General features: G+C 38.4%; 1 protein-coding gene across 1 annotated transcript in view; it reads left to right on the top strand.

The window, feature by feature from the left end:
• SUGCT (succinyl-CoA:glutarate-CoA transferase) overlaps window positions 1–15873 on the top strand; it is a 313226-nt gene that overhangs the window by 9615 nt on the left and 287738 nt on the right. Inside the window, exon 6 of the mRNA XM_084207991.1 lies at window positions 2347–2467. Within this exon, the coding sequence (XP_084064117.1) occupies window positions 2347–2467 (121 nt within the window). The remainder of the gene's footprint in view (window positions 1–2346; window positions 2468–15873) is intronic.

Here is a 15873-nt window from a genome sequence, read left to right as displayed (position 1 = left end):
GGTATGCATGATTTCCTTTCTAAAGTTAGTAGCATCATTCTTTCTTATTCGACTAATTGACTACTTTGGCATGAACTGTGATGTTCATTATTTCCTGAGGCATACATGTTGAGCCTGTCAGTGTCCTTTCTGGAACAGATAGTACTCCAAGTCAGGTCTGTGCTGTATTGCTCTGTTAGTAGGTGTTAAAATACAAGTGATGTTTAGAGGAATTTTTGGGCATGAGATATGAAATTTTAGTTGACAGTGGACCTAAGACCCCATTGAGACTGGAAATCTCTGCATTTTAAGAACGTAGTTTGTTTTGATGCCTTGAGAGGCTACCTAGAACAGAGGCTAGACAGTGTTAAAGGATTAAAGTAGGTATTTATTAAAAAGCCCTTTGAAGGATACACCTCAGGCAGTACAAGAGCCCAGCCGTGGCTACTACACCCAGGATGTATGACAGGTCACACATTTTCACACTTTAAGTTTTGGTTCATTTACATATTGGGGTTAATTGTCCAATTACAGCTTCAGGTTATGAAGTCCCATCCTCCCAGATTCCTCTCCTCAATTTGCTTTTGGGCCTGAAGCTGCAATGGTGTCCTTGGTTCTGAGGCTGGAAAAAGATTGTCTAACTAAACTGTGAAGAGACCTTGCTAACACTTTATATGAAGTTCAGAGTAATATACTAATGCAGTACAGAATCTGGAAAATATAAAAGCTAAAATTTAAGTCATCAGTTTGGATCAGACTATGTATCCAGTTTTCCACAATGGCAGAATTGGTTCAGTGAGCGTCAGAGCTACATGCAGACTGCCACCTTTATACATTAAAAACTATTTCCAATGAAAACTTTAGATGCAGAACTGGCACAGCACTTCTAATGTGTCTTGAAAACTCCTTTCTCTGAGAGTGTATACCCTGCTAAACTCTGGGCCCAAGTCATTATATCCTCACTTGGCATTTTTGTCATTTCACATATGTTGCCCCGTCCAGAAGTATGGTGCTTTTCATGTTGCAGTACTGTGTGTCATGCTTTCTTCCTCAATAGCTTGGTAGGAGATGGTAGTTTTTCAATATAACATGCACAAGAACTTTCAACTGTTTTAGCCCATCCAATCACTTTAATTTTCACAGATTATAAAATCACAGTGAAAGCAATACAGAAGTTGTAACCAATTTCATCTCTTGAATCAATTAGGCTAAAGCTGCAGCATTACCAGTTTGAAAAGTATTTGTGTATGAACTGTGATGGATTTAAATAGAAAATAAAATCTCCTTAACTTGATCTTTTATGAAGTCATTGTGATTTCTGTTATGATGACACTAGTTTATTTAACACTCTGTATATTTAATTAGAGAGTGAGATGGCAGTTTCAGAGACTGCAACTCCTTGATTGGCTGCAAATAGCATTAAGCAATTAATATATCAGTTATGCTTAAAAATGGGTTCACAAACATGTGTGCCTGTTAGGGAGCATTTCTTAAATTCCTGTGTGCTCACACATACCCCACACAATTTACCAGGCAGAAAGCCTACAAGACCCTCAAGGCATACATCCACCTTTAATGTGGAGTTCTGATGCTTCAGGAGTCAACTTGTGTTAGTCTTAGTGAAATTTGCATATGTATATCTGCTTATAATTTTTATAAGAGAGGATGGAATTTAAAGCAAATCAAGGTTACATGTTAATCTCAACATCAATCGATTTTTGGACTAGGTCGTTCATTTGAGAGCAATAAAAAAAGCAATATTGCAGACCTTGACAGCTCTGTTATATTTAATGTGACTTTAAGATCTTAATTTTTTTTTTTTTTTATTTTAAGGTTTTTTTTTTTTTTTTATTTTATTTTATTTTTTATTTTAAGTGTTGTTGGGCTCCCTATTCCACTTCTACATATAGGAAGTTGGATATATGGTCTTATTAGGGTAATTCTAATCAATTACTTGAAAATGAAAAATAATTTAAATATTATTTCTATTATGGAGAAAACATGAAAAATGGAGATATATCACTTCCCTTTTCTTAAGATAAAGGGAATAGAAATAATTTTTGTGAAGATTGTTCTGTAAACTGTTGTCAAGCCTTAGGATATTGATGTGATACGCTAATACCACAGTTTTGTCTAATGCCTTTAGGATTTTGATAGTCTTCTTTCTAGATATGCAGCATCTCTAATATGTATTTTGCATAAATGCACAATCTGACAGACAATCAAAATATCTCTATAGGCTTTTCTTTTATGAGGAAGACTAGAGCAATTTTGATTAGTAAGATTTTAAAAGTTAAGTTACATAGGAATTTATTAAACATTTGGGAACTAATTAACAGATTTTACTCCTCCTTTTCTTTTCTAAAGCTTGCAGCAGTGTCTGATGTTTTTGTGGAAAACTTTGTCCCTGGGAAGCTGGCTGAAATGGGTCTAGGTTATGAAGACATTAAAAAGATTGCTCCTCACATAGTGTACTGTTCAATAACAGGTATTTTATTTTCAATTCTTTATGTTCATTATTTCCTTTATTTCAGTCATAGTGTTATAAAAGTCATATGGTTGTACAGAAGTATGTTACTTTGATGTCAGTTAGGATAAATTGAGAGTTAAAGAGAGTTCAATTCAAAAACAGGTATAGAAAACTTTTGAGGAAGCAGCCATGTCAACAGCTCAGCTCAGCAGCTGTTCAGTGTCATTGCCATACCAGCCTGACATGTTCCTATTCATTTCAAAGGAGCCAGGATGGGCTGACCTCCTTGGATTTTGCTTTAAACTAGCTGAAAACTGAGACTTTTTTTTTTTTTTTAAACTCTCCCAGCAGTTTTACAGAATCAATTTACATATTGTGTTATAAAATCTGGTAATCTCAGTGTTTTTACTGCCCTGAAGTATCTCTCTCTTCAGAATTGTGCAGTTACCTGTTTATGGAAGTTTTGCATAACTTTTTTGCAGTCTATTGCTTGGTAACTGAAACAGTAGAAGAGTTGTATGTACTTTATAAAAGCAGGGAAGAATGAAAAGGAAGTAGACACATGAATGCTGATATTCATATAAAAATAATTTTAAGTCTGAAAAACTGCTTAAAAAACTCCAACAAAAACCACCCCCCAAAATCTTAATCAAGCACTGAAATGAAAAGTCTAATAGTAAAATGCAAGTAAATAACAGTTACAGATAAAGAAGCAAGTAAAGAAGTTACAGATATTTTTACACTGTTTTAAAATCTTAGTTACAAATCTTCTTTTCACTTCAATTTCTGCGGAATAAATGGCTTTGGCTTTTTGGTTACTGGGTATGGATGTTATTCAATAGAAATCAAATATCTTTTTAGTCTTTTGTGGTGTATTTAGCATATTTGTGTGGCAAATGTCTGAAAATGGCAAGAGCAGAAAGACAATTATATTCAGGGCTTGCTGCCAATCTTTGTTTATATATGTATTTAGGTTGGTCAGTGGCTGGTTACTACAATGTTTATCACATTTGCTTGTGCACATAATCTCACAACTAGAATTTGTCAAGTGGAGTTGCATTTTGTGTTTGCTTTTTTTGTTTAGTTTCTGTACCCATAACGATGAAAAATAATTAAAATGACATCCAAACAATCTGTGTGAGGTAAAACACCCTTTCATTTTGTGTCAGATGCTCCAGTCTTAATCACCTTTGTGACACTGTGCTTGCCTCATTAAGTCGATGTCTGCCTTGTACTGAGTAGCCCGGGGCCAGGCACAGAACTACAGGTGTGGCCTCAACAGTGCTGAGAAGAGGGGAAGGATCTTCCTCCTTGGCTTGCTTGACACTCTTCCCAGTGCACAAGAAAATACTGTTGTCCTCTGCTACAAAGATGCATAGTTTTATATGTTTTGAGTGCTCCCTCAACTGAGGGCAATTCTTCCTTACTGCAGAATTCTTCTCTAGGCTCAGGGACCTAAGACTCCTGAGAGCCATCTTTTTTTGGTAACTGCTGAGGCAAAAAAGCATTAAATGCATCCATCTTCATGGTCTTTATTTTGCCATAGGTCCATGCCCTCCCTAGCCTTCCTTCTGCTGCTGATTTTCTTGCAGAATCCTTTCGTGTTGTCTTTTGTGTCTTTTGCCAAATTCAACTCCAGGTCAGCCTTTGCTTTTCTAACCATATAATTATATGATCAAACAGCACCTCTATACTTCTAGGTGACTTGCTTCTGCTTTCACTGCTTGGAAGACAAGTTGAGCAAAAATCACATAATCTTGCTGTTTAGAGTTTTATGTAATGCATAACTTACAGTTCTATAATATTCTATAGTGGAAAACAGTAAGCCTTATTCATAGACTATGGCAGCTTGAAGTTGAAAGTGTTTGGGAGGTAAGACCTAAGTGATGTTTGTTAGGCATTCATAAAGCAACTTGAAATCCTAAATTATGGTTGTTTAAGTCTTGGATACTCAACAGGTAATAAGCAATGTCTATTTAAGGATGATGCATCTTTTAGGAGTAAAGACATAACGCAGACATCCTGATAGGGGTCTATTATAGACAACCCAACCAGGATGAAGGGATGGATGGACTGTTCTGTAAGTCTCTGGCTGATGTTTCACAATTGCTAGCCCTTGTTCTTGTGGGAAATTAACTTGTGGGATGTCTGCTGGAAACTCAACACAGTGGAGAGGAGGTAGTCTATAAGGTTTCTCAAGTGTGTGGAAGAAAACTTCCTGACACAGCTGGTAAATGATCTTAGCAGGGCGGGTGCGGTGCTAGACCTGCTTTTTACAAACAGAAGGGCTGGTGGGAAATGTGGCAGTCAGATGACATCTTTAGCACAGTGACCATGACATAGTGGAGTATTCAATTCTTGGTGAATTAAGGAAGGGGTCAACAAAACCTCCACCTTGGACTTCAGGAGGCTGGACTTTGGCCTGTTCAGGACACTGGTTCAGAGAGTTCCTTGGGAAACAGCCCTTAAAAACAAAAGGGTCCAGAAAGGCTGGACATACATTAAGAGGCAAATTGTAAAGGCACAGGAGCAGCCTGTCCCTGCGTGCCAAAAAATAAGCTGTCAGGGAAGAAGACTTCCCTGACTGAATAAGGAGCTTTTGCTGGAACTTAGGAAAAAAAAAAAAAAGTGTTTATCACCTTAGGAAGAAGTGGCAGGTAACTCAGGAAGACTACAAGGGTGTTGTTAGATCACACAGAAAGAAAATTAGAAAGACAAAAGCTCTTCTAGAACTCAATCTGGCCACCTGTGTGAAAGATGGTAGAACGTGCTTTTATAAAGACATTAAAAACATTAAAAACAGAAGACTAGCCAAGGAAAATTTCCAACCTCTATTGGATGTAAAAAGGAATATTGCAACCAAGGATAATAAGGCTGAGCAGTTAATGCTTCTTTTGCCTCAGTCTTCAACAGAAAGATAGCTTATCAACCAGCTTCCTGAGCTGGTAAATGGGGATGGGGAGCAGAACAGACTGCCTGTAATCCAGGAGTAATTAGTTTGTCACCTGCTGTGCCAGTTAGACACAAATCCATGGAGTGAGATGCGATTCATCCAAGGGTAGTGAGGCAGTTGGCAGAAGAACTCACTAAGCGGCTTTCCATCATTTATCATCAGTCCTGGCTAGCTGGGGAGGCCCCAGGCCAACAGAGGTTGATCAAACAGAGGTTGATCAATGTGATGCCTGTCCACAAGAAGGGCCAGAAGGAGGATTCAGGGAACTACAGGCCCGTCAGCCTGACCTTGGTGCCCAGGAAAGTTACGGAGCAGATTATCTTGAGTGCATTACATTTCATATGCAGGATAGCCAGGGGATCAGGCCTGGCCAGCCCAGTTTGTGAGAGGCAGGTCCTGTTTGACCAACCTGATCTGCTTTTATGACCAGTGCCCACCTAGTGGATGGGGGTAAGCCTGTGGATGCTGCTACAGCAAAGCCTTGGATTCTGTCTCCCACAGCATTCTCCTGGAGAAGCCGGCAGCCCATGGCTTGGACTGGGGCACACTTTGCTGGGTGAAGAACTGGCTGGATGGTTGGGCCCACAGCCCACAGGGGTGGTCAGTGGTACCACATCAAATTTGTTGCTACTTATAAGTGGAGTTTCCCAGGCTTCAGTATCGGGGCCAGTCCTGTTTAATAAAGTTATTGATGATGTGGACATGGGGATTGGGTGCACCCGCAGCAAATTTGAGGACAACGCCAAGTTAGGAGGGAGTGTTGGTCTGCTGGAGGGTAGAAAGCTGTAGAGGGCTCTGGCCAGGCTGGATTTTTGGGCTGAGGCCAATAGTGTCAGGTTTAGTATGGTGAAGTACCAGGTTCTTCACTTGGGTTGCAATTACTGCCTGCAGCACTACAGGCAGGGGAAGAGCAGCTGGAAAGATTCCCAGCAGAAAGGAACCTGAGCATGCTGATTGACAGCAGCTGAACTTGAGCCAGCAGTGTGCCCAGGGAGCCAAGAGGGCCAATGGCATCCTGGTCTGTATCAAAAATAGTGATTGTCCCTCTACACTCACAGTGGCTGGTTCAGCACCTGCTGGCATTTTGTGTTTGTGGTTACAGTCACACCCAGCCATTACCCTATTATGGATTAGGGTATTTGCCAGATCCTTGGAGTGATTCAGATGCTGGAGTGCTGCACTCCTTGTGATTGTATTTGTCCTGGCTTAGGGCAAATTTGGGAGAAAACCTCCAAAGGGGTTTCTCTAGAAAGCAGATTCAAGCAGCCCCTCCTCCAGCTGGTTTGGGAAAAGATTTCCTTGGAGAAAAGAGGAAAAAGTGTTTATTTAACAGGCAAAGCATTCTCCAGCACAAAAAATGAGCAATATTAAACAATAAAACCCCTTGTTGCTCCAAAGGAGATGACAAACCCAGAAAGTCCCCTCTGTGGGCTGTAGCTCAGCTCACTCAGTCTCTTATCAGTCCCTCTGGTGCTGGAAATGCCGTGGCTCAGGCCCAGCCTGGTGGGACACAGGTGGGAGCTGCCGCTGCTCTGCTGGGTGCTCAGTCCAGAGCAGGTTTAAACAGGTCCAGGAAAAAGAAAATCCCCAATCCAGGGAACTTCTCTGCCCCAGCTAGCTAAAAACCAACTAAAAGCAAAGGAGAGCTCTGTCCCACTGTCTGTCCATCGGCAGACAATGCAGTCCAGGAGCAGGATGGGGGGGAGCAAGGGCAGGGTCTGATAACAAACTCTGCGCTTCTTCTCTCCCCCTTCACTCTTGGAACAAGTCTTAAAGGTGTGAAACTTATTACCCAGCATAAACAGAACAGGCAACTGGGGATACAAGCATCATAAAAGTCAGCCCAGGACATACCATTTTTGTGAATCTTGTTATATAGGAATTACTGCTTTGTACTGCTTGATGTGAGCCAGATCAGGCTGGGCTGTCCTCAGAATATATTGCATTGGTCATGGGGCTGTGAATGGTTCGTATGTGCCATCTGTAATATAACAACTCTTGTATGTATTTCATTATTTCTCTTTCTAGTACATAAATTATCATAGAGATGTTATTAGCTTACTTTTCATTTATTATTTACTTTGCCCTCCCTGCTCTAAGCTATGGTATCACCATGAAATCTCATGAATCTGAGCTCTAGTAGTGTATGTTCCTTCTGTCCTCCTTTTCTCATCAATTCTGATGGCCAGCAAATAGCAACACTAAAAAAAAGCAGAGCCATGGCAAAAAGGTTTCCCACTCTTTCAAGTCTTCATTTAAAAGAAGTTTTTGGTGTTTTAAGAAAGCAACTGTAATTTGTGGTTTTTTTAATGTAGAAAAACAAACCTGCTTCCTTTTTTGGTTTTGTCTTTAAAAACAGCTGAAACGGTCTGTGAGAAATATTGAAAGCATTCAGACTTCTTATTCCCATACAACTTAAAATTCAAAATTGAACTCTATTACCTAAAATACTTTTTGTTAATGAAACATATATGAAGGTGCCTGCTTCTGGTGAATAGTCACATATTTTAGCAGAAAAATAAAAAATAAAATGTAAGAGACACATTTCTTAGAAATCAGAAAATATGCTATAACTTAAATAGTATTGGGCCATTTTTCTTTAATACAGGCATCATTTTGTGTAGTGTTGCCTCTCTAAATTTTGGACAATTGCAAATAGTAAAATGAAATATAGTGTACTTTTTTCAGTAAGTCCAGGGTCGTGTGTAGGTGAAGAGTTTAGAAATAGGTATGCCAGGTGCTGTTCTCTTTAATGGCACTTTGGAAGTTGTGCTTTGCAAACTGAGTTTCTTATCCAAACAACTCTGATTGAATCTATACAGCTTTGCAGGGAGTGCTGCATGGTTTTGAGGATATCTCGGACATTTCCCAATGTTCCTGGTGCTTTAAGTGCACTTGAACTCCAAACTGCCTGTTCTCACTCACAAGCTGGCTTTGCTTGGCTAGAAATAGTTTAAATGTAATATATGTTGATAGTTCTGTGGTTGAGATTGGTTTAAGTTCTGGAAAATTGGATGGTTAAGGAAAATTATGTACAGGTCACAAGGGAGTGACCATTTCTATTATGGTCTGCGTGATGCTGTCACTAGGAAATCACAGTTTAATCCTGAACGGGAGAGGGCACTGTTTAAAAGGACAAAATGGTTTCCAAATCAAAACCTTTTTTTTTTTTTTTTCCCCTAAAGCCTCTGAAGATAGTATGTTTTCAAAGAATTTTACAGTTTGTATATGAATGATGAAATGTACTCCTCTCAGGTTCTCTACCCCAGCCCTTTGCTCTGCTACTCTACGTGAAGTGTGATTATTCTTCTTTTTGTGTAGGTTTGTTTTCCTCCTAATTTTCTAGGAAGTAATACTTTATATCATATGCAGGTTGCTTTGTGTGTTGCTGGTGGTATTAAAAAATCTTGTTTTAGTATTTTTTAAAATTTTATTTCTTAGGATATAAATGCGATGTTTTAGTTTTCTGCCTTTTAAGGAAATTTTACTCCTGTGAAGGCTTGTTAGTGTATTTAGGCATGAAAATCTTGAATACAGAATTACAGAACCAGAGAACATGTAAGGTTGAAAGTGTCATATGGTCCAACCTCCTGACTGAAGCAGGGTCATCCTAGAGCACACAGTATAGGATTGTGTCCAGATGGTTTTTGAGTATCTCCAGTGAGGGAGACATAACATGCTCTCCAGGCAATTTGTTCCAGTGCTTGGTGGAACACTTGGTGCATCTTCCAGTGCATCAGTCTCTGCCCATTGCCTCTTGTCCTATTCCTTGGCATCACTGAGAAGAACCTGGCTCCATCCTCTTGGTGCCCCCCCATTAGATATCTCTGCACATTAATGAGGTTTTCTCTCACTTACCTCTTTTCAGAGCTGTACAGGCCAAGCTCTCTCAGGCTGTCCTTTTAAGGGATATGTTCCAGTCCTTATTCCTCTCTCTTAACCTCCAATGGACCCACTCCAGGAGCTCCATGTCTCCTTGTGCTGAGGAGCCCAGAGCTGGACACAGCACTCCAGATGTGGCCTCACCTGGGCTGAGGAGAGGGGCAGGATCACCTCCACCCACCTGCTGGCCCTGCTCTTCCTGATGCACCCCAGGAGAACATTGGCTGCCTTGGCCACTGCTGTGGGCTCACTGCAGGCTCATGGACAGCTTGCTGTCCACCAGCACCCACAGGTCCTTCTCCACAGAGATGCTTTCCAGTGCTTTGGCCTCCAGCCTGCACTGCTGCAGGGGGTGATTCTTCCACAGGCACAGGACCCTGCAATTGCCTTGCGGAATTCCAGGCACTGCTTTCTGCCCATTTCTCAGTCTTCCTGTTCTTCTCCTCCATCTCTCTCAAGGCCCTTTTGAAGACCATTTTGAAGCCCTCTGTGGTATCAGCCCCTCCTCCCAGCTCTGTGTCACCAGTGAACTTGCTGAGGAGGCATCTGCCCCTTCACCTGTGTCACTGATGGACAGGTTAAACATTCCTGGGCCCAGGACTGAACCTTGGGGACACCACTTGTGACAGGCTCCAGCTAGACCCTGTGCCACTGATGAGTCTTTGGGATCTGTCATTAAATATAGCTTTAATTCTAGAGAATCTGCCATGAAAATATACTTAGTTTCAACCAAAAGTAACTGTGAAGATAAGTTTTTGGAATTGGTATTTTTATTAACTTTGTGTTACTGTAACAGTTTATATTTCTTGGGGATTTGCACTCTCTACCCCACAAAACTTAGTTTTAACTCTGAATTTACATACACTTTGACTACACTAAACTATTTGTTGGCAAACAGTGTGTTGCTAAAGAGACAAAAGTTAGGTGGAAAGAGTAACGAAAGTTTTATAGACATGTTGTGGTTCACCTGAGTTTTCTATGGGTATGAATCTGGAATTGTTATATATGTAGTTTATAAAGTTGTAAAGATACATAAATCAACACATTTCAAAAAAGTAACTACATCCTCTGTGTCTCTTGAGTGATTCTGGTTAACCTATGGAAAGTAAAATAGTTCTTCACTCCACCCATTTACATAACATTTAGTAACAACTTAAGAAGCATTTGGTACTTCCCAGTATCTTGTTTTGTACAGATAATTTGTAGTGGCTTTTCCTGAGAAGATGTTACAGTTTTGATGCATATCCTACTTTGTCTCTAGTATTTTCACAACAGGAAAGAAAAGACAACCGCGATGTGTTTTGCTGGGCAAAGGCTAGCCAAAGCATCCTTCAGATCCTCTAATTTGTGAACTAACTGTGGTAAGATGTGGAATTGCCTGGAATTATGCAAAGTTTTTAGACTCCCTCTTACCAAATGTTTCCGGCCCATAAAATTACACATAACTTTGAGTGGGTGTGTCTTCATGCTCACTCATTCCCCTGATTATTGATGTTTTTATGGCTTCTATATTGTTTAAATCTGGATATAGTTATATGATAGAAAGGGATAGATTACCTGCCAAAAAATGGTAGCTTCAGTTTAAAAAATCATTGAGCAAAATAGTTTCTTGATGGTGTAAAGGATTTGTTGATAGCATGCTTGTCAAAAATCAGGTATTCAGAAGCTGACTAGGCAAGGGTTGTAGTCATAACTAAACAATTGCAGCTATTTGAATGGTCTTGAGCATTAATCTGTTCAACAGTTTCTAAAATTTGTGACCCAAAGTTACTAAAAAAAGTTCTTTGTTTTTGTAATTACAAAAAAAAAAAAACCAACAAAAAACCCACCAAAAAAAAAAGCCCCACCCAAAAAAACCTAGGCACAACAATTTGGGAGAAAGAAAAGAAAAAAAAAAACCAAAAAGGAAGGTAAAAAACTCACCTGCATTACAAAACATCTGATTGAGTCAAATAGCCAATTCAAGCAGGACGATGTGCAGCATGAATTGGAAATTAGAAGAATTAACTGATAATTACAGTTATCACTGACTTTTAAGTATATTAAAAGCAGCAAAAATTTGGAAAATGTGTTAGTTAAGGAATTTGGAAAGTGCAAAAAGTAATATTGAGTATTGTGGTACCAGTATTTAGTAAAACGTGTTCATGGACTTTTTTTTCAATAAATGTATTGTTTTCTATTAATAGAAAATAATAAATTGTCTGATGTGTAAAAGAGGCATTGTCAGGACAAATTGGGTATCGTGCTTCCAGTAGTTCTTAATGTTTTAAAAATAAGGAGGGAGGTCTGGAAAATTGTGAACATTATCCAGCTCTTAAGCAAACACAAAAATCACAAGTTTGAAAGCCTTGAGGTATGAACTTCAGTGCTCACAATGATTGAATAAAGCATTTGGAGGAGAAAAATATGAAGCTTCTACCTGAGCTTGATTTAGTAAAAATAGAGTCTTCCAGCATTGGAAAAGAATCTGTTACATTTTTTACATTATGCAGTTGGAAGAAGGATGGATTAAAGAGTTAATCTACCATTTTTTTTGGATAGCTTGAACTTATCTGCTTGGGCAGTTAAGAAAAGTTTATCAGGGTCTAGAGATAAAATAGTCTGAGACTATTTTTTGACAAGTTAATAAGCAAATACACTTTTTTTTTTTTAACAGTGTAATTGGTTGTATATATAAGGATCATAAACTTGTGCTATCTATTTTGATTGTAGTAAAGTTTTTGACACTTTTGAGTAATTCTTTCCTAGAAGAGCTAGGAAAATGTGATGTACAAGAGATAAAAAAACTTGGTTCAACAGGATGAGAAGCTCTCTCATAGCTTGCCATAGATACTTCATGATGATGGAAGAAAATGCTTCAGGACTGATGTTGCTGGATTTTTTTTTTTTCCTTAATATAGATGATGGATTGCAATGTGGAATGGTCCAAAATTCTGATACCATCATGTGCTACTGGGGGCTTGTGGGGTTTAGATTTGTGAGACAGGAAGAACCTGGAGGTGATTTACAGTAGAAGGCATCACTTCCCTTACAGCCTTATACTGTCCTTTAGAATATTTCCTGGGGGTCTGGCTAACTCTCAGAAGAGTCATGGAGGGCTGGCCTCTGCTCAGTTCTTGTTACTGAAGCCTATAATTGGAACCCTTCCTAACAGTTTCTGTGTCAACACAACACAGTCATGTGATGAAGTCCTAATGTAAAAAGTCCATTTTTAGTGGCCTGAGAGCTCTATGCAGCTCTGAAAGCCCACAAAGCTGAAGGGAGTCAATTTACACAGCAGGATTAAAATTAAAGATTACCTTGACCAAATTGTTTACATAAATAAAAGAGGAAGGATAGAATGAAAGATTGGACCAAATACAATGTACTGTGCTTAATCAAAAATAATCAAGTAATTTTAATATAGTATGGGGAACACTGGGTTAGAAGAGGGTTCTCAGAAGACTTGGTTGTAAGGATGGGAATGATCAAAGTTGAATTTGAGTCAGTGATGATATCATTAGATGAAGGTCTAGTGTCATACTGGATTATATAAAGATGAATATGGCCTAAAGGACTGTTTCTCTACCCTGCTCCACATTGGTAGGTTGGAAGGTGAAGTCTACTTTTGAATAGACCACATTTCAAAAATTATGTGGAAAACAGAAGGGAGTTGAAAGAAGAGCAATCTATAAGTAAGAAACTTTGTGTATGAAAGGTAGCTTGGAACATCAGGTTTTTTCCTTAAAAGAAATGCTGCTGTGATCATAAGGAAGTACTGTGGTTGGCCATCTGACCATCTCTTCCTAAAGCATTCTGTACATTTGCACACAGCAGTTCTGAAATGAAGATTCTGATAGGATGTGAAAGCATCAAAAACCTTTACTTATTGCATAGAATTAGCCAAACTGCTACTTCGAATTCAAAGAATGACTGTGTAAAGAAAAGAAAATCTCAAGAAAAAATTTTATGAGATAGTAATTGAAATAAAGGTTCAGACCTGACAGTTGAAAAAGTGGATTGTCTCTGTTTTCAGAGATTTAAGTAATTGGGACTACATGTGCAGTGTACAAAATATAAAATGATATGGGTATTTAATACTTTAGTGCTTTTCTGCACTGCACAATATGCTGTTTTTTAATTCTCAGTGTAAACTGCATATTTATCCAGATTGGTATCTGGTTCCTTGTGCAGTTAAGAACCAGCTTTATGGCATACAGCAAATAATAAGAATTTATTATACATCTCATGTGTAATTACTCTGATCCCAGAGGTGGCCATCAGTATATGATCAAATGGACTGAAGCTTTTTGGACTGTATTAATTCTAAATATGAATTTCTGAAAGAATTGGGAACTGTTTTAACTTATGTAGCACAAGTGTTAAATATTGTAAAGACATAGCTTCGTGAAGAAGTTAATTGTTGACTGAAAGTTTGCATGATGTAAATCAAAGTGAACATTATCCAGGAGCCAGTTCCCCTTATGCTTCCAGGCAGTGGGATGGTTTTTTAAGCTATTACTCCTTTCTTCCCACCTTCACTATATGAATAAAGCGACTAAAGAAACTGATGAGACAATTTTAATCTCGATTTGTATTATAAGTGTTCACAAGCAGAATTTCTACAATTTCATATTTAAAAAAAACATAATGTGGAAGAGGTAATATTATAAGTTCAAGATATATGATTTCTTTTTAGACATCTAAACAGATTTGTGCCTTAGCCTGAAAAACGAATCCTATGCCATTTGTGTATTTAAGTTGTGTCAATTTTTCCTTTTGGCTGAGCCATCAAACTAGAAAACTTCTCTGTGAAGTGGCAAAGTGATTGCTTATGTGTGGAAATTAATTGGCAGAATGCATATATCCAAATACTACTTCAGTGATGTCAAAAAGTACTTTTTCACTAAAACTTAGAAAAGAAAAAGAAGTCACTTGGTCCTGTGAATGAAGAAACAGTTCTTGTTTCTAAGAAAGGAGTCATTGGACACGGCACTGCATTGGCGTATCAGTGGTGGTTTTAGGTAGTACTGCTAGATAAATTCCCTGAGAGAACTCCTTTGATCTGTTCAAGTAGGTTCTTTCCTTTACCAAAGGGAACTTTTGAGGCCAGTCAGAGTGCATTTACATCACTTTAATGGTGTTGTGTAAAAACAAAACCCAGAGTTCTCTCTAAACCAGCATGGTAAATTGGACCTCAAGTATTATAGCTGCATTGCTTTTGCGGCCAAACTGATCAAGCCATTTATCATGGTGTAGCAATATGTAGTACTGATTTACTCTCAGTACTTTTTTAGAATCAAAAGATAATTTCTGTACCTGCAAAATTTTAGGAAGGAAATTTTGGAAATAGATGTCCATTGATTTAAAGTGAGGCAGCACTATAGCTGATGCTTCTGAAAATAGCCCTTAAATACCTTGTTTTAAGGACTTGCTTCATTTTGGCAGAACATGTTTTGATAGTTTTGTGCCTCTCCTTTATTCTGTCTTGTAGAAGGCAACCTGTGCAGTCCCAAACCTCTTTGTGCTTGGCACGAGACCCATTCCAAAACAGTCTGATGCCTTAGGATTGGCACTTTGTGGCCAGTATTTCTTCTGAGGGCAAAGTACTCAGTATATGGAGTATAAACTGCAATCCAAAACACATGAAATTTAATTTTTGTAAGTATTATTTATACATAAAACAAAGCAGATGTTGTTATAGCCTTTCACACTTGTCTGCTTTATTCAGATTTAAATGAGGAGGACCAATGGGAGCTTTTAATTTCTATTCTTAGCTCATGGTGCCAATTATTATTCTATGGAAACACAGCTACACAAACAGGGTGTACCTTCTAATGGTGTATAAAGAATTTGATTCTAATTTCTGCTGCTGCTTCTTTTTGAAGACCTCCTAAATCTTTACAGCTGTTTTGTATCAAAGGTGATGCATCTGCAAAGGAGGTGTTTACCTCATGCTTTTCTAGACCAAAGCGAAAAGCATTAAATAGGTCTATTAGACCCAGGATTATTTTTCCTCTTTACTGAGATTAGAAACGTATCTGGTGGGTTTCTTTAATAAAGGGCTGGGTTATTTTGTGTTGATATCTACTTTGACTGAAAAAAAGTCCTAATGATTGTGATGGAGACTGGGAAACAATGACTTCACTGCTGATCAGACTTGCAAACAGATGACAAATAATGGGACTACTTTGAATTACTTCTGCTTTTATTGGTCACGTATTTTTCATATTTCTTTTTAAGAACCATGTGTTTTAAAAGCCTGATTCATAGGATTTGAATTTTTTGGGACTGTGTATTAGAAGTATTGTAATGTTTTTCAAAATACTCAGTTTCCTTTTTGGTTTGGTTTTTTGTTTATGTTATGATTAGGTAAGTTTGAAGTGTCTGCCTACCTAAAGTGCCTGAAAATTGCTAAGGTTTTCTGTGTATTTTACTCCTAAGCAGTTGATTTGGGAAATTTTTTAAACTTTATCTACTTAATAAAAAAGACTATCAGCTGTAAACTGCTGCAACCTGGGTAGTACTCAAGAGTAGTACTAGGCTTAGCCTCTTCATCTTGTCATCTATCTTTCTCTGTTTCTGGAGACAGAATATGCAGCTAGCTGGT

This window comes from Fringilla coelebs, assembly GCF_963513975.1.
Source record: "Fringilla coelebs genome assembly, chromosome: 1".
In the NCBI taxonomy this organism is placed as follows: Eukaryota; Metazoa; Chordata; class Aves; order Passeriformes; family Fringillidae; genus Fringilla; species Fringilla coelebs.
Note: the sequence above shows the minus strand (reverse complement) of the source record. Positions and strands in the feature narration are given on the sequence as shown.